This window comes from Natator depressus, chromosome 23 (assembly GCF_965152275.1).
Source record: "Natator depressus isolate rNatDep1 chromosome 23, rNatDep2.hap1, whole genome shotgun sequence".
In the NCBI taxonomy this organism is placed as follows: Eukaryota; Metazoa; Chordata; order Testudines; family Cheloniidae; genus Natator; species Natator depressus.
Genome location: NC_134256.1, coordinates 20,369,874 through 20,388,426, shown reverse-complemented (window position 1 = coordinate 20,388,426; position 18,553 = coordinate 20,369,874). Strand labels below are relative to the sequence as shown.

At 66.9% G+C, this 18,553-nt stretch overlaps 1 protein-coding gene across 2 annotated transcripts; it reads right to left on the bottom strand.

Annotated features, from left to right (window-relative positions):
* Window positions 1-1,132: 1,132 nt before the first annotated feature.
* PPP6R1 (protein phosphatase 6 regulatory subunit 1) lies at window positions 1,133-18,101 on the bottom strand. 2 transcript variants are annotated; one of them, XM_074937781.1, is made up of 24 exons: window positions 18,051-18,101; window positions 13,560-13,792; window positions 11,917-12,103; window positions 11,223-11,360; window positions 10,715-10,780; window positions 10,301-10,413; window positions 9,394-9,507; window positions 9,147-9,312; window positions 8,803-8,955; window positions 7,979-8,110; window positions 7,441-7,505; window positions 7,020-7,135; window positions 6,409-6,494; window positions 5,973-6,062; window positions 5,752-5,849; window positions 5,067-5,090; window positions 4,326-4,383; window positions 3,906-4,042; window positions 3,215-3,324; window positions 2,753-2,918; window positions 2,430-2,509; window positions 1,931-2,033; window positions 1,560-1,673; window positions 1,133-1,256 (listed from the first exon to the last, which is right to left on the bottom strand). In XM_074937781.1, the coding sequence occupies exons 1-24, from the start codon at window positions 18,078-18,080 to the stop codon at window positions 1,253-1,255; spliced, it is 2,583 nt and encodes an 860-aa protein (XP_074793882.1). In that variant the 5' UTR covers window positions 18,081-18,101; the 3' UTR covers window positions 1,133-1,252. The 2 variants fall into 2 exon arrangements, with proteins under 2 accessions (XP_074793882.1, XP_074793884.1); XM_074937783.1 differs by lacking the exon at window positions 18,051-18,101 and adding an exon at window positions 17,909-17,994 and having other exon boundaries at window positions 1,931-2,036.
* Window positions 18,102-18,553: the final 452 nt, after the last annotated feature.

Below are 18,553 nucleotides of genomic sequence, written 5' to 3'. Positions count from 1 at the left end.
TCTGCAGGGAGGCGGCGGGGAGGGGGGGAAGAGACAGCTGCAGGTCCAGGCACCATTGTGGCCCCCGTGGAGGTGGGGGGCAGGTGGCCCTGCTCCCCTGCAGATGGGCTGCAGTCTGAGCCGGTGCTGGTGTGAGCAGTGGGATCCAGGAGGGGAGGTCACTGAGTCGGGGTGGGGTGGGGGAGGTGCATTGTGGGCTGTTCGGAACCCCTCCCCCACTTGAAAAGTATCCTGCGGGGGGGAACTACCTGTTCCTTCCTCCACCTCTGACTGTCTGGTGCTGTTCCCTGGGGCGTGACCCATCTCTGCCCCCCAACACCTCTGCTCCAGGGAGACGGGGCAGCTCCAGCCCCCCAGGCCAGGGAAATAAATAACAAGGGGGAGTGGAAAACATGAGGTTAAAAGGATCGTAGAACCAGCCGGGGGGACGGATGGACACAGACCTGTCCCACAGCCCTGAGGTCCAGCCCCCCCTTGTAGTGCCCCTCCCCCAGCAGCCTCTAACCCCCCCCACCCCCAACACTCCCGGATCACATCCCCAACAGCTCCTAGTCCCACCCACCCATGTCTACCCTCCGCCCCCTGCCCTCCCCACTCCCTCCAGCATTTCTTCCCCACCACCCCAGCTGAGCTGGGCTCTGGGGGGCAGAACCCCGCTCCTGGCTGAGGCCCTGGACCCGACACAGAAAGGGGGGCAGGGGTTGGGTTGGGGTTGTGCTTATGCTGGAAGTGGGGATGGGGGTTAAAATCTAATCTGTGTGGGGAGGGGCCCCCTTTTCCATGCCTGGCCCCCCAGGGGAGCAGAAGGGGAAGACAGGGGCAGGCTGTGGAGGGGCTAACCTGGGGGGGGGGGCAGGGAAGAAGAGGGGCAGCCCCCCCCAGAGCAGAATGGGGGGGCTAACCAAGGGGGGGTCGGAAGCCCAGTGGGGGGCCGGCATGAGAAGTGGGGGCCAGTGGGGGGCAGGGTTAGTGCTTTCCAGAGTCACTTCTAATTCTGTCGCCCTGCTGCAGATTTCAGTGCAAAAATGGGGGGGGGGGGGGACCGTGCCGGGGGGCTCACAGCAGCCTCCCTGGGGGAGGGGGGCTCAGCCATCTCGCCATGAGCATCCTGTGATGGGGGGACTGTGCCCCCCCGTCCTATGCTGCCCCCCCCATGGGAAAGGGCTCTCCTTGGGCAGGCCGGGCTCCGGGAGGGGGGGGCTCCCTCCAGCCCCCCCCAATCAGCAGCTTCCCCAGGCGCCCTCCATGAGCTTTATCTGGGGAGGAGAGAGAGATGGACAAGGGGGGGGTCATCACTGTCTCATTGCCCCCCAATTCCCAAATCGGAGACCCCGCCCCCAACCCAGGGCCCACCTCCCCAGCCGGGGGGGGCGGGTTGAGTGGAGGCCAAGTTAACACCCCGCCATGCACAGGATTTGATGAGGTCACAGGCTGAGCCCTCCCCCCCCAGATCCTGAGGGGGTTCCCCCAACAGAGGCCCTCCCTCCAAACAGCCCCCACTGAGCTGACCCCCCAACCCGGCTGAGCGCTCCTTGGGGGTACGGGGGGTCAGGGCTCACCTGGCTGCTGGCTGCTGCTGCCTCTGGGGGGAGCCGTTCTCCGCCTTCGGGGTGTCTGCGGCCCCCGGGAGCCGCTGGTTGACATCAGAGGTAGATAGGGGGGCCCCTTCCGTGCTGGGGGGGGGGGGGACGGACAGCTGGTTGAGGGGTGGGACCAGGGCTGGCTCCTCCCCCACCACACAAACCCCATGCCCAAGTGACCTCCCTCCCAGGGCAGTTACCTGGGTGAGGGGCAGGGCCAAGGCTGGCTCCTCCCCCGCCCCACAAGCTCCACCCCCAGCCCAGGGTTCAGCCCTGTCCGAGGGAGCCCTTCCCCCCACCCCACGTGCTGGGACCCCACGCTGGTCCCTCCCTCTTGCTCCCGGCCTTACTTTGGCCTGGCTGCGGCGGGGCCGGGCGGGAGAGCCGATTGGCCATTCAGCGCCGGGTCGCTGCTCTCGCAGGGCGATCCCGCTCGGGGGGACTGTGGGGGGGCTGCTGGAGAGAGGGGGCATTAGGGGCCCACCAACACGGCCGTTCTTCCCCGCCCATCGCCCCCACAGGCCCAACCCCCGCCCTGATCCACAGGCCCAGCCACCCCCCGCCCCTCCCCCAGCTCAGACCCATGGGCCCAGCAACCCTCCCCACACTTAGCTCGGACCCACGGACCCAACCATCCGCTCCCCACAGCCCAGATCCCCTCCCCACACTCCAGGTCAAATCCATGGGCCCAGCAACCCTCCCCCTGCTTAGCTCAGCCCCTTGGGCCCAACCACCCCCCGCCCAGCCCCAGCCCAGACCTACAGGGCCAAGATCCATCCCCCCGCCCGCCCCAGAGGAAGACCCGGGGGTCAGTGCTGGGGGGGGGCAGGTTGCCACGGTGACACTCACCTCCCACCGAAGATACATTGCTACGTGTCGGTTCCTGAGGGTGGGGTCCCTGGGCAGAGCCTGACGGGGCCTCTGACAGGCTGTGGAAATACGCCCCCAACTGGGTCAGACCCACGGGCCCTTCGACCCCGACCTCCCCACACGGGCCCATCGACCCCGGCCTCCCGCCCCCTCCCCGGCCCAGAGCCGCGGGCCCATTGACCCCCTCCCCGGCCCAGAGCCGTGGGCCCATCTTCCACAGCAGCTAGTGCCAGCCCCCCCCCCCCGCAGAGGCCAATGAAGATAAGCCCGCCCTGCAGGGGGTGGAGGGAGTTGAGTCCCACCTGGTTTGCGCTGAGGGGGTGTCTGTAAACAGGGCCCAGCTCCCTTCCGTGGGGGGGCGGGAGGCGTCCAAGCCGGGCCTGTCCCACACGGCCACGCCGGTGTCCACCCCGGCGCTGTCGGGGGGCAGAGCGGGGGGCTCTGCAGACAGCGGGTCAGGGCTGGCACCTGAGAAGGGAGAGAAGAGTGCGGGGTCAGGGCCGGGCAGCGGCCCGTTGCTCCGATTCCCTGGTGCCAGCGGGTGACACCCGGGCACCCACCAGGTGCCGCGGCTCAGGCTGGCCACCACCTGAGAGCTGGGAAGTGAGGCCTTGATTTGCATATTTAATGAATATGCACCATCGAGTTTACATACATTACCTAGACCCCACAGACACCCCCAGGGCCAGCCTCTGCCCCCGTCCTCTGGCTCCGGGGGTCCCCCCGTCCTGTTGGATTCACCCCGTTCTCCACTGGGGTCTTACCCTCAGCCTCGCCGCCGCCACCTCCACCCTCCACGCCCCCGCCAGCGTCTTCCTCCTCGCCCTCCTCCTCCGAGTCCCGGCTCCCCTCGCTGTCTGTGCTGCCGCAGCTCCTGGCGCAGGGAGAGAATGGGCCCGGATCAGCCCCCCGGGCCCCTCTGCCCCGGTATCCCGCGTCCTCCCTGCCCCCGGATCAGCCCCCCCGGGCCCCTCTGCCCCGGTATCCCGCCTCCTCCCTGCCCCCGGATCAGCCCCCCCGGGCCCCTCTGCCCCGGTATCCCGCCTCCTCCCTGCCCCCGGATCAGCCCCATGGGCCCCTCTACCCCGGTATTCCATCCCCCTGGATCAGATCCACAGGCTCATCTGCCCCGGTATCCCGTCCCCTCCCCACCTCCTGGATCACACCTACAGGCCCATCTATCCCCTATTCCACCCCCCAGACCAGAGCCACAGGCCCATCTACCCTGGTATGCCGTCCCCTCCCTGCCCCCGGACCAGATCCATGAGCTCATCCATGGTATTTATCCCAGAGCCTGGGAGAGAACCCAGGAGTCCTGGCTCCCAGCCCCCACCCCGCTCCAACCACTAGCCCCCACTCCACTCCGAGCCAGGGAGAGAACCTGGGAGAGATCCTGACTGCCCCCAAGAACAGGAGGCCCTGTGCCCGCCCCCTGGAGTCGCTCGGGGCCAGTACCTGGGCCCTGCGGGCTGCGGCACCCCCCCGGAGTAGCCCAGGTCCTTTTCCTGCCAGGCGTCCTCCCCGTCCGAGTCGTCGTCGTCGAACTGCTGGATCCGCTCCTTGTAGCAGACTTCGAACAGGTTGGAGTTGGGCTGGGGGGAGGGGGCAGAGAGTCAGGGCGCCGGCTGGGGAGGGGGCAGACGAGTTGGGGGACAAGGGGGTGGCCATAGGGGGGTCGGGCAAGAGGCAGGCCAGGGAACATTCATGCACTTGTCACCGGTGCTCAGCGAGATGATGCCAGCTGGGAACGGGGGGGTGGCAGTACAGGAGTGAGGGAAGGGCATGGGGCACAGCAGGGATGTGGGGGGGCAGAGGGCACAGGGCAGGGGGGTGATGAGGGGCTGGGAAAGGTGGTGAGGGGGGCAGGGCACTCACACTGTCATCATCGGCGCTCAGGGAGAAGCTCAGGCTGCCCGTCCTGTCGAAGGGGGCGCTGGAACGGAGAACACAGCATGACAGGGGGCCGAGCCAGCATCAAACGGGGGGCGCTGCTGGCCACCCCCCACCACAAGCATTGGGAAGAGACCCACAGCTGAGCCCCCCTGCTCTGACTACTAGATTCCCCCCCCCTCCCAGAGCTGGGAGAGAACCCAGGAGTCCTGGCTCCCAGCCCCCCCGCTCTAACCACTAGACACCACTCCCCTCTCAAAACTGGGGACAGAACCCAGGAATCCTGGCACCCAGCCCCCTCCCTGCTTTCACTACTGGACCCCACTCCCTTTCCAGAGCCGGGAGAGAACCCAGGAGTCCTGCTTTGGGCAGGCCTCCCCGACTAGGATAACGCCCCCACCCCAGTGGCCTGTGCTGCCAGACCTCGATCCCCCCCCAGGGGGCTCTGTGCTAGGAGAGGGGGTGTCACCTGGGGGGGGGAGGGCGGGAGAGCAGTTGGGACCCCAAGGGCTGCTGGGACAGTTAACCCCGCGGAGCCTGGAGCTGTGCCCAGCTGAGTCCCCGATTGTGGGATTTCCTGAAAGGGGCGGGGCCAGGGGGGTTAAATGTCGTTCTCCTCTCGCCCCCCCCCCACTCCCCGCTCTCAGGGATGGGGATGGGTCCGGCTGCTGTCGTGTGCCCCCGCCGGGGGGCCTGGGGGGAGGGAGGGGCACCAGGGGTCGTTACCTCTTGAGCTGGCGGAAGTGGGCACTGGACGCAGTGGAGAGAAAGAGAGAAGCAGAGACATGAAGCCAAGAGGGGCTTGGGGCGGGGGACTCGTGGGGGGCTGGCGTGCCCCACTCCGAGGGGCTCTGCTCAACAGGCAGGGGGTGCTACTGCCAGCACCCCAGCCCCACGGCCATGTGGGGGGAAGGCTGATGCAATGCTGCCCCACTGCTCTACATGGGGTCCCCGGGGAGGCAGGAAGCCAAGGAGGGGGGTTATGGGGTGTCAGCCCCCCTCCACATGGGGGTCCCCAGGGAGGCAGGGGTTAGCGAGGGGGCTGATGGGGTACTGTGTGCGAAGCTGGGTTAGACACACACATTCAGCGTCTCCCTGGAAAGCACCGGGGTTCGTTTGTGCAGAACCCCAAGTTAGTGCGAATGAGCCGGGGTGGGGTCACCCCAAAAGGCGCGGCTGAGCCGGTCCCAGGCACCGACAGGAGTCATGGCACAGCTGGGGAGAGGACCCAGGAGTCCTGGCTCCCGGCCCACAGCAGAGAAGGTGGATCTGGTGCCATGTAGGGGCCCTGTTCCCCAGTGCACCCCCGCAGCGGGTCTGTCCGCCCAAGTGTCCTGGGGGGCTGGCCCCAGATGTGGGGCAGCGGGAGCTGATGGGCAGGAGTGGGGGGTGTTCCCAGGCAGACACACACTTGACACTCTCCTCCTGCTCCCCGAATTCCTCGTCGTTGAAGCCGAAGTGGTCGATGAAGGCCGAGGTCACCTGCTGCATCTGGTAATCCACGAAGGCCTGGAGAGGAGGGACAGACACAGACAGAAGCTGGGAGGGCATCGGGCACAGGGGGGCTGGGTAGCCGGGGACCCCCGGCCCGGCGCTGGGATGCGGCTGGCTCTGGGCAGGGGGCAGACCCACCTGCTGCAGCACGGCCTCCTGGGGGAAGTTGAACTCCTTCAGGTCGTTCTCGTCGTCGTCGCTGGACGAGTGCAGATTGTGCATGTTCACCTGCAGGGGGCGACGGGGCTCGTTAGGGTCACGGTACAGTGGGCGGGGCCGAGTCCCGTCCCTCCCCCGGACACCTCCCAGCTGAGTGGGGGGCAGCACCGGCTGGGTGGGTCCCTCAGAACATGAGACAGAGCCCCAGGACATTGCTCGGGCGTTAGCCGGCGGAACTCCCTGCTACAAGACGGGGCTGGGGCTCGAGTAAAGACCGTCTCGCGGCTTCCACGGTGCTTGGCACAGGGCAGGAAGCCAGTGGGCACATGGGGCTGGTATCGGCGCTGACAGCTGGACAGACATGGGGGTAGCCCTGGGCGGGATCAGCCTGTGGGGCTGGGGGCGGGAAACTCACCAGATCCACCACGTTTTTCTTGTTGGTCTCTGCCAGGGGCCCTGAGACGAATTTCCCCCACCGCTCCTGCTCCTCCTCCGGCAGCTCTGCCAGGGCAGGGGCAGCGGAGTGAGATGGTGCCCCCCAAGGGCGGCAGCCCCCTGCCACAGCTCCACACCACTGCCCCGGGGGCAGGGAAGAGCCACAGAGCTGGGTGCCCCAGCCACCCCCTATGGGCCCTGGGGGGGCAGGAACACCCACAGCACAGGGCACCCCGGCCCTGATCCACCCCTTATGGGCCCCGGGGGGGCAGGAACACCCACAGCGCAGGGCACCCCGGCCCCGATCCACCCCTTATGGGCCCCGGGGGGGCAGGAACACCCACAGCGCAGGGCACCCCGGCCCCGATCCACCCCTTATGCGTCCCGGGGGGGGCAGGAACACCCACAGCACACGGCACCCCGGCCCTGATCCACCCCTTATGGGTCCTGGGAGGGCAGGAACACCCCAGGCACAGGGCGCCCCGCCAACCGCCTACTAAGGGTCACCACAGGCCCACAGCCGGGCAGGGAGCTGGGAGCCAAGGGGCTGGTTCTGTGCCCCCCGCTGGCCCAGCACCCCCCCACACCCACCTTTCAGCAGCTGCCCCACGAGGGCGACGTGAGGACCCTTCTCGGAGCTCTGGACGAGGGCGTTGGCGATGCGTGTCAGGTGGCCCATGTACCCCCTCCGCCGGCCGCCAGCTGCCCTGCAACGGGACCCGAGGGCCGGGCGTCACCGCAGCGCCCACCCCGCCGGCAGGGCTGACCCCAGGGCGGCGCTGGGCTGCGGGGAGCGAGGCGGGGGGCTCAGCCAGGGGCAGCTCTCCCCTGTAGTCAGCACCGGACACTAGGGGGCGCTCTCACAGCATCCACCCCAGCACAGGGCTCAGAAGAGCTGGGCTCCACCCCTCCCCCGCCCGGCTCTGGGAGGGTTGTCGGGTCTGGTGGTTGGGGGGGGCTGGGCTCCCCTCGTACCGGGGTGTCTCGCTCTTTACCCCCCCCCACCACTTACTGGGTCTGCTCATTCTCCTCCCAGGCCGACAGGATTCGTTGCACCAAGTGGCATTTCTGCAGCAGCTGCAGGGGCGGGAGAGAAGGGGGCAGCGGGTCACGGCCGGGCGGGGCAGAGACGGGACCCACCACTGACTAAGGGGGAGCAGGAGGCAGCGCTGGTTACTGGTTTGCAGGGGAACCAGGACTCCTGGGTTCTCTACGGGGCTCTGGGAGGGAAATCGAGTCCAGTGGGTTAGACGGGGAGGGGGCTGGGAGCCAGGACTCCTGGGTTCGATCCCCGGCTCTGGGAGGGGAGTGGGGTCCAGTGGGTTAGACGGGGAGGGGGCTAGGAGCCAGGACTCCTGGGTTCGATCCCCAGCTCTGGGGGGGGAGTGGGGTCCAGTGGGTTAGACGGGGAGGGGGCTGGGAGCCAGGACTCCTGGGTTCTCTCCCTGGGGCCAGTCATAACCCCAGAGGAAGGAGGAGACTGCAGATCCTGCCCACACTGGGCTGCCCGCCCCCTGCCCAGGAGCTTCAAGGGCCCCCCCCCCACTCACATGCTTGACGACGGGGCTGTCTGGCGGGGGCTGCGAGTCCTCGGGGGGGGCGCCGGCCCGCAGCAGGGTGCTCAGACACGCCTCCAGCTGGGCGTGCAGGAAATTGTTGTAGGTGTATTTGAAATACAGGTCCTGGGCGAGAGAGAGACGGAGCTCAGGACTGCGCTTGCAGGGGACACCGGGCACCAGCCTGGCTGTGGCGCCCAGCCGCCGGGGGCTGGGTATATGGGGACCCCTCGCCCGGTGCTGGGACGCGGCCCCTCTGGGCTGGGGCGCAGGGGCCGGGTATACGGGGACCCCTCGCCCGGTGCTGGGACGCGGCCCCTCTGGGCTGGGGTGGGAGGGCTGGGTATACGGGAATCCCGCCTGGTGCTGGGACGCGGCCCCTCTGGGGTGGGGGCTGGTGGTACAGCTGGCTGCTTTGGGACAGGAAGTGAAGCAATCTCCTTCCCAGATCCGGGACTGGCGCTGGACTCCGGGGGTTTCTGTCCTGGCCTCGTCTTCTAACCAACGGGCAGAAATCAAAGCAAACCCGCCCCCTCAGAAACCTCCTGCCCTCGCTCAGCACAACCCATTCCTGTCGCCAGACAAGCCGAGCACTGACCAGGCTAAATGGGCCCCTGCCTCTGACAGGACACCCAGGCAGCTGGGCCCCTGGCTCTGACCTGGGGGCGGGAGGGAGGGGGCAGGACACCTGGGCAGCTGGGCCCTTGGCTCTGACTTCACACAAAAGCTGACCCCAGGATTGGTCCTTGATGTTGGCCCCGCCCCCTCATCACCATCCCATTGGCTGAGCCCTGCCCCGCCCCGCCCCCAGCACTCACCAGCATGGTGTCCAGGGCACCCAAAGCCAGCAGCTCCTCCTGCAGCCCGGCGTCCCCGGCCCCCAGCGCGCTGCCCAGAAGCTTCACCACCTGCAGCCGCGTGTTCCCCAGCGGCGGGTCCAGCAGCCCCCACGACATCTGCAGGGCCGGCCGCTGTGGGGAGCGGGGGTTAGCACAGGCGAGAGAACCCAGGCGTCCGGGCAGCCCCCCCAGACCTAACGCCCCTCCCAGCGCCAGGGATGGAACCCAGGAGTCCTGGCTCCCGGCCCACCCTGCTCTAACCGCTCGCCCCCGCTCCCCTCCCAGCGCCAGGGATGGAACCCAGGAGTCCGGGGGCCCATTACCTTCGGGGGTTCGATCAGCAGCTGGTGGAAGTCCCGGAGGTAACCTCTGAGGGCCAGCAGGGTGCTGGGGCTGGCCTGGCAGGCGCTGCCGTCCGAGCCCAGAGGCCCCAGCTCCAGCTGCCCTTCCAGAGGGCAGTAAAAGCTGCCCATCCCCCCGGCCTCGGACCTGCAGGGGGCAGAGGGAGGGATGAGCAGGGGTGGGGCAGCCAGCTGGCCCCGCCCCCTCCCGCCAGCTCCACCCCCTCACCTGGCTCGCCGTGGCTCCAGCAGTGTCAGCAGCACCTGGATCCCGCTGACGATGACGGACTCGTCCCGCTCGTGCGCCAGCATGTTCCCCAGCAGCTGCTCCACCGTCTCCTGCCTTCGGGGGGGGCCCCAAACACCCCACCCCCACCCCAGTCAGAGGGGCCGGCCGAGGGGGGCCCCAAACACCCAATCCCCCGGCGACCCAGCCCTGCCCCAGAGGGGCCGTGTCTCAGCACTGGGTGAGGGTCCTTGGCTCGTGGTCCGGGAGCTTTGGGATTCTGCTTCGTTAACTTGGGTTGATGCTGGGAGGGCCAGGACGCCACCCTCCAACCAAGGGTGCCCTGGGCTGCCCCCTTCCCCAGCCCTGCCGGTGCCCGTCACTCCCGACCCGCAGCCCCCTGCTAGCCCAGCCCTGGGCTGCCCCCTTCCCCAGCCCCGCCGGTGCCTGTCACTCCCGACCCGCAGCCCCCTGCTAGCCCAGCCCTGGGCTGCCCCCTTCCCCAGTCCTGCCAGTGCCTCTCCCTCCCGACCCGCAGCCCCCTGCTAGCCCAGCCCTGGGCTGCCCCCTTCCCCAGTCCTGCCAGTGCCCGTCACTCCCGACCCGCAGCCCCCTGCTAGCCCAGCCCTGGGTTGCCCCCTTCCCCAGCCCTGCCGGTGCCCGTCACTCCCGACCCGCAGCCCCCTGCTAGCCCAGCCCTGGGCTGGGCTGCCCCCTTCCCCAGTCCTGCCAGTGCCTCTCCCTCCCGACCTGCAGCCCCCTGCTAGCCCAGCCCTGGGCTGCCCCCTTCCCCAGCCCTGCCGGTGCCCCTCCCACCCAACCCGCAGCCCCCTGCTAGCCCAGCCCTGGGCTGCCCCCTCCCCCAGCCCTGCCGGTGCCCCTCACTCCCGACCCGCAGCCCCGCACTCACTTCTCCAGCGTGGCCAGCAGCTGGTCGGGTTCGGGGCTGTCCTGGATCTGCATCATCTGCTCCCGGCTCAGGCGGATGATGTCACACAGGGACTGGGAGGCGTTGGAATGTTGCTGGGGTGGGGGGAAAGAGACCCAGTTACCGGGGCGATGGGAAAGGCGGGGCCAAGTACTGGGAGGCGGGGCCAGTCCCTCTGCCCATGCCCCACCAGAGCTGCCGGCTTAGAGGTACGGACCCCCATTGCCAGTAGGGGCTGGAGGCAGTGGGAGCCAGGACTCCTGGGTTCTCTCCCCAGGTCTGGGAGGGGAGTGAGGTCTACTGGTTGGAGCGGGGGGGGCTAGGAGCTCCCCGCCTGTAGCTGTCCCCCCCCCATGCCCCTCCCCCACCAGGCGGGGGCCACGCAGAGCTGCTCACATTGTCATCTTTCGAAGGGTGAATCATCTCGATCAACCTCTGCACGATCTTCTCCTCGTTCAGCCACTGTGAAGGGAACAGCACATGTCGGTGCCCCTCACTCCTGACCCGCAGCCCCCTCCCAGCCCAGCCCCGGGCTCCCCCCCAGCTCTGCCAGTGCCCCCCCCACGGGGGTTTCCCTCTGGCTCAGCCTGGCTGGAAGCTGTGACTTTCTCCCTGCCAGGGGGGCAGCAGGCAGGGCTGGCCACTGGGGGAGGGGATGGCCCCTAGGCAGCTTCGACCAATGGAGTGCCCTGCTGAACCTGAGGTAGCTCTGGAGTTGCCAATGACACGCGGGCAAAGGGGCGGGGGCGAGCGTGGGGCTGGGCACAGGGTAGCAAATGAGATGGGGGGGGGGCCGGCAGGCAAGAAGGGGCGGGGCCAGCAGGCAAGGGGCAGGGCAGTGGGTGCCCAGGGGTGGGGCCAGCAGGCAAGAAGGGGCGGGGCCAGCAGGAAACCCCTCCCTCACGTTGAAGACGTCCTGGCGGAGCGCTGGCTGCTCCACGCAGGTCAGCAGGCGCAGCAGCAGGTCCATGATGGCCGAGGTGCCGATGTGCCGCAGCAGCAGGCTGACGAAATCGTCCTTCTTGCGCAGGAAGGCCACAATCTGCAAGGGACCGGTCCAGCCCCATTAGCCTGGGGAACTCCCCACCACTGGGGCCAGGCATCCAGCTTTGGGGCCTGACCTGCCTCCTGCTCGGGGTGATGAGGAGGGAACAGGCTCCCAAGCTCCGCAGCCGGGACGCCAGGCTAGATGGGCAGACGTGCCGCAGCGATGCCCTGGCCTGGAGGACATCTGGGGGGGTCCAGATGAGCCCGTCCCCTACCTGCAAGCAGCAGCGAGTGTCTCACTGATGAGGGGCAGCAACGGCCAATAGCCCTGGGCCCAACTAGCCTGGTCTCCTGCCTGTGCCAGCTGCTTTGGGAGGTAGGGTGCTAGGGAGAGGGGCCACCCCCTCCACAGCTCAAAGGGGGCCAGCTACTGCCAGGCTATTGGTGGTATTATGGTAACACCCCCCCCACCCCTACCCGCTGGCTGGGATTGGGGGCCCATCGTGCCAGGCGCTGCACATAGGTGGAGCGAGAGCCAGTCCGGACCCCAAGAGCTGGCAGGCGGAAGGGAAACCGAGGCGGGGGAGGCTGGGCCTGGCCACCCGGCACACCTGGTCTGTCTTGCGGTTGATGAGGATGCCCATGACCTTGCTGAAGAAGCTGGCCAGCAGCGGGTTGAGGACCCCGTGGCCCTGCAGGAAGCCGTAGAGACGCCGCAGCAGGCCCTCGTCCTCGCCCAGCGCGTCCGTGATGGGGCTCACGTCCGATGTCAGGATCTCGCACGACACACTGGGGTACCTGCGGCGGGGCACATGAGCACCAGCCAGCTGTGGGGGAGCTGGTGCCCCATACTCCCAACCCACAGCCCCTGCTAGCCCAGCCCTGGGCTCCCCGCAGCCCTGCGGTGCCCCTGACTCCCGACCTGCAGCCCCTGCTAGCCCAGCCCTTCCCCCCCAGCCCCGCTGGTGTAGTAGTAGGATTTTATGTTTGCATTTTTATATAATTTAGAATGAAGAATAGAGAAGTAATAATGTAGCATGTATTAAATGTATTGGTGTGTGATATGATCATATCCTGCTAACCACCCTTTTTGAACAGCAGAAAGGAACGGGCCTAATGGGTAAAGATACATTTGGTAAAGATGCATCAGCCGAAGTCAGCGTCTGGGCTGATTTCAAGGCAGTAACAGACCTTTAAGGGTGATGACTTTGTCGCATTTTAAAATTAGTAAAAAAAAGCCGTGATTGTTTTCTTTTGCACTGCAATTTAACGTTCCTGTTCAAAATGTTCTGTGTAAATTAATTCCGTTTTCTGCGTAAATAAAAAACGTGTACGTTAACAAAGAAGAGCAAAAGCCATCGCTAAACCAAATGGTCTAGGAAGGAACTGAAAACAGACGCAAGGACACCAAGAGGCTGCAACGCGCCCCTATTAAAATATCAAAAAAGGGCAAATTAACAACTCTAAAAATAAAACAGGCATGTATGAATGGAGACAAAATAGCTGTGATCAAAACCAGTATAAAATAACTCCCTAAAAAACTTAATAAAAAATAAAATAAAAAAAATTTAAGAAAACAAGCTCTCATCAACCAATTGATTACAGCGTAACAGTGCAAATCTCATTGGTCCCAATAAAAATAAAAATCACTATATAAACAGGGGGCCTTGCCATGAAACTTTGGGTTTGTCGTGCCAAGACTTCCCCGGAGCATCGTGTCCTGAACGACAGAACCCGGCTCCTCCCTACCCGTGATCAACCTAGCCACTAGATTGATCCAGACTCTGGACTGGTAACTATAACGTCGACTGGCGGGACGGTGTGTGCGCACGCAGTGTGATTGAATGCATGTGCTAATTGTTAGATCTTCACTAAACGCGGCGTATTGCCTTTTCCCCTGAAAAAGATCCCGTGTGCTTCTTATAAGCATAACACTGGTGCCCCTCACTCCCGACCCACAGCCCCCTACTAGCCCAGGCCTGGGCTCCCCCAACCAATGGGGGGAGGGATAGCTCAATGGGGGGAGGGAGAGCTCAGTGGTTTGAGCATTGGCCTGTTAAACCCTGGGTTGCGAGTTCAATCCTTGAGGGGGCCATTTAGGGATCTGGGGCAAAAATTGGAGATTGGCCCTGCTTTGAGCAGGGGGTTGGACTAGATGACCCCCTGAGGTCCCTTCCAACCCTGATATTCTATGATTCTATGATTCAACCCCGGCTCTGCCGGCGCCCCTCACTCCCGATCCACAGCCCCTCACTTGTAGCGCAGCCGCTCGTCCAGCTCGGCGGGGGGCTCCTCGGTCACGCAGGTCACCAGCGCCTCCATGTGCTGCGGCTGCACCAGGAAGTCCAGCAGCCGGCGGTTCACCACCTTGCACTCCTGCAGCACATCGTCCTCGTCCAACAGCTCCCGCAGCGTCAGGTCGGCGCGCTCCAGCAGCGTCTCGATGTGCGAGCTGGAGTGCAGGTCGAACTTCCAGAACATGGCGCCCTGCGGGGCGGGGATGGAAAGGGGGGGGTCAGTGGCCACAGATCCCAGCATGGGCGGTGGGTGAACCTCGGGGAGGCTAACCCCCAGCCCGGACCACCCCTTCTGCCCGAGGCCCCTCCCCTCTGAGCCCAGAGTTCGCCCCCCCAGAATTCAGCGCCATGTGGGTCAGTCACAGACCCCGCCCTAGAGATCCGGACAGGTGAGGTTGGGGCAACAGGAGAGATCAGGAACCACCCCACCCACCCACACACACACATCAACAAGGGCCCCACCGGGCCAGATGCTTCATAGATACACCCCACCTGGAACTCGATCGGGGCTAGATCAGAGCCAGTGCCCCCTAGAGAGGAAAGGCCCCATGTCCCATTCCCCAGCCCCCTGAGCCAGCCAGTGCCCGTCCTGGGGCCGGATGGAAGCCAGCCCCCACCAGAACCCAGATCTCTCCTGTTTCCTAGAGGGATGCTCTAGCTGGTCAATATCCCTTCCCTGGTCAGCCCTGGGCCAGCAGGGGAGACCGGCTCTGCCCCACATTGGCTGGGGGTAGGGAGCGGCTCATAAACAGGACTGGGGGAGCAACTCTCAGAGCGTGGCACGCGGGGGGGAGCAACGGATCAGGGCCCGTCCATCACATGCCCTGCGGGCCCCCCACTCACCTTGCTGTTCGTGTTAAAACATCTATGGGCCCAGACTGAGATCGGGACCCTGTCGCGCCGGGAGCTGCACAGACGCCCCCGACTGAGATAAGGGCCCCGTCGTGCCGGGCGCTGCACAGACCCCTCCCCCCCCCGACTGAGATCAGGGCCCCGTCGGGGCAGGCGCTGCACAGACCCTTCCCCCTCCCCGACTGAGATCGGGGCCCCATCGCGCCGGGCGCTGCACAGACCCCCCCCCCGAATAAGATTGGGGCCCCGTCGCGCCGGGCGCTGCACAGACCCCTCCCGCCCCCCCCGACTGAGATTGGGGCCCCGTCGCGCCGGGCGCTGCACCCCCCCCCCACTGAGATCGGGGCCCCGTCGCGCCGGGCGCTGCACAGACCCCTCCCCCCCCGACTGAGATCGGGGCCCCGTCGCGCCGGGCGCTGCACAGACCCCTCCCCCCCCGACTGAGATCGGGGCCCCGTCGCGCCGGGCGCTGCACAGACCCCTCCCCCCCCGACTGAGATCGGGGCCCCGTCGCGCCGGGCGCTGCACAGACCCCTCCCCCCCCGACTGAGATCGGGGCCCCGTCGCGCCGGGCGCTGCACAGAGAAGGCTCAGCCCTGGGCCCGAATCTATACAGATGAAGGCAGGTCCCCCCCCGTTTCCCACACGGAGTGTGGACTCAGCAGCAGCCCCGGAGCCGGCGCTCGCACCCAGCTCTCCCACGCTACTCGGCCAGCCTCCCTCCCGGGTGAGGCTTCCAGCCATCGCCGCAAGGCTAACGAACAGGCTCCGGCCCCCCTCCCGCCCACACAGCCCCCGTTCGCAGCCCTACCCCTGCGGCAGCCAGCTTCCTTCCAGAGCCCGGCCAGGCCCCGCACCCTGACGGGCAGGGGAAGCACCAGGCCGGCAGACACAGCTGCAGAGGCCTGGGTCCTTCCCGGGGTGGCCGGTTTTGGGCGCCACAAGAGGAACGGAAGCGGCAGGAAATGGGTTTGCAGAGAGGGTTGAGAGGCAGCGCTGGGAGAGCAGAACAGAGCGCGCGAGGGGCGGGGGCCACAGCCCAGAACCCCAACCTGCCGCCTCCAGCCCCCCGCTGGCGTGGGGGCAATGCCCTGCACTGCCCCTTAGCCTCAGAGCCCTGCCTGCGCACACTGGAACCTGCCTGCGGCGGTCTCCGGGCAGCACCTGGTGCAACAGGGCCCTGATCTCAGCGGGGCAGGGACCCTCTCTCGCTGGGTGTGGGCAGCGCCCGGCACGACGGGGCCCTGATCTCAGCGGGGCAGGGACCCTCTCTCGCTGGGTCGGGGCAGCGCCCGGCACGACGGGGCCCTGATCTCAGCGGGGCAGGGACCCTCTCTCGCTGGGTCTGGGCAGCGCCCGGCACGACGGGGCCTGATCTCAGCGGGGCAGGGACCCTCTCTCGCTGGGTCTGGGCAGCGCCCGGCACGACGGGGCCCTGATCTCAGCGGGGCAGGGACCCTCTCTCGCTGGGTCGGGGCAGCGCCCGGCACGACGGGGCCCTGATCTCAGCGGGGCAGGGACCCTCTCTCGCTGGGTCTGGGCAGCGCCCGGCACGACGGGGCCTGATCTCAGCGGGGCAGGGACCCTCTCTCGCTGGGTCTGGGCAGCGCCCGGCACGACGGGGCCCTGATCTCAGCGGGGCAGGGACCCTCTCTCGCTGGGTCTGGGCAGCGCCCGGCACGACGGGGCCCTGATCTCAGCGGGGCATGGACCCTGTCTCGCTGGGCCTCCCTGGTGCAGGCTCATGAGCTTCCCACCCCCACTCCCTGCCCTTCAGAACGGCCCCAGCAGCACATGGGAGAGTCCAAAGATGAAACTGAAGCACTGCACCCCTCCCCCTCCAAGGTGAGATTTGAACTTGGGGCTCCCCGGCCCAGCACTGAGCCAGCAGGTAACAGGAAAGGCCGAACATTCGCTATCTTAGATAATGCCCGCCTGACACGGGGCCACAGAAACCCAGCCGGGTAGCAAATGGGAGCAGAGGGGAGGGCTGGAGACCCGCTGAGCTTACGCTGATTACACTCCAATTTCAGAACTGGATTGTGGCGGGGGCGGGGAGAGGAGTCACTCGAGATTGACCCCACCTGGCCACCAGCAGGTCTCAGCTCCTAGCAAGAGGATTTAGCTGCTGAGTGCTCTGGGCCGGGGACTGTGCTACTCTGTCCAGCACCTAGCGCATCAGAGCCTGGGCCCTGGTGAATGAGATGTGATTAATGAGGAGGGCCCTGACTGGAACGAAAGAGACCCCCTAAGAAGGCCCTGTGCCCCATGCCCCACCCCTCTGAGCCAGCCAGTCCCTGCCCTGGGGCTGGATGGGAGCTGGCGCCCCATAGAGGGGACAGGCCCCGTGCCCCATTCCCTGCCCACCTGCAGTCCTGTAACCCTTTCCCCGACACACCGGTTAGGATTTCTGTCACCCAGGTACCAGAAACGCCCCCCGCCCCCAAGCTGCTACCGACGCTGTTGACGCCAGCCACGGCAGGGAGACAGAGCACTCCGCCGGGCCATGGCACGCTGCCACCCAGCCACCGCGGTGCATGGGGCTTTCACCCCTCCTGCCGCCAGGTCAGCCCGACGCCGGGAGCTGCGCATGCCGTCGCCTGCCCCAGAGGCCGCCCGCTGCGGGGACTAGGCCTCTAGGACATCCACACCCCAGGCTCACGCCACCACCGCCCCAATTCCCGCCCCCCCCGCTGTAACCACTAGTCCCCACGCCCCTCCCAGAGCCAGGGAGAGAACCCAGGAGTCCTGGCTCCCAAGACGGCAACCAGAGGAAGCAGAGCAGCCCCAGCGCCCAGGCGCCGCCCCAAGTGGCGCACACAGAACCGGGGCACAGGCTCCGTCTCCCTGCAAGGTGGGGGCAGGTTCCTTTACCCCCCACAGCCCCTTGGCCATGATGCGAGGGGAGGGCGTGATTTGGGGGCGGGGGAGGTGGCGCAGAGAGCACAGCTGTGCAGCGCCGAGCGCGGGGCGGGAAGCTGGGCTGAGACCCCCCCACAGACTGACCGGCACAGGCAGCCGGACAGAGCCCCCGAGGCCAAGGCAGGGTCCCCGGGGGGTGCAGGGGTCTCTACAGGGCCATGGGGGTGCCCCTGCTCGGAGAGGTATCCCCAGGGAGTCTTGGGGGGCTCCCTCAGCCCAGCTCAGGGGTCTGTGGGGGGCCCCAGCCATGCCTAAGTGAGTCTATGGGGGGCCCCAGTGGGGGGGGTCAATGGGGGGGGCCAATGGGGGGGGCCCCGGCCCAGGGGATTCCGGGCCCCGGTGGGGGGGTTAATTGGGGGGGGGGGGCCGGCCCAGGGGATTCAAGGCCCGGGGGTGGGGGGTTAATGGGGGGGGCCCCGGCCCAGGGGATTCCGGGCCCAAGGGGGGTCAATGGGGGGCCCCGACCGAGGGTCCCGGCGCTCCCCACGGGGCTGAGAGGCCAATATGGCGGCCACCGAGAGACGCAGCTCACCGGGCCCCCCCTGGGTCTCCTGGCACCGCCGCGATCCCACAATGCCCCGCGCCCGGAACCAGCCTGCGGCCGCTCTGCCACCCCGTCTCACTGCCAGGCCCCCGTCTCCGGGGCAACGCGCATGCGCCGAGCGGACACTTACTTCCTTCCTTCTCTCCGGGAGCCCGCACATGCGCACACTTGGCACGAAGGGTTCTGGGGGGCCGCGCCCGCGAGAATTCGGGGCCCCGCCTCCCACTGGATGCGCATGCCCAGAACCTTCCCGCTCCTGTTTCCCAGGTTAGATACGCATGCGTCACACTCCCATTTATTTTTTTTTAACCCTGCCCACCGCCTCATCTGGGCGAGCATGCGCAGAATAACCTCTCCCCCTTCCAGGGCGAGGTACGCATGCGTAGATGTTTCGTTGCGTTGCCTCAGGAAGTGCGCATGCGTATAGCTTGTTCCTTCCCCCCACGCCCCGCCTGCGATCGTTCGCATGCGCCCCGAAAATAGGTCGGGGTCCTTGGGTGCGCATGCGCTTGATGCAGAGCCAGGCCTTGACCTTCCCCTGCTCGTTCCCTCCCCTACGTCAAGCGCCGAGGCGCATGCGCAGGGACCACCGGCATCCAATTAATATTTAAATTAAGGAGGGAACGTTGTGGG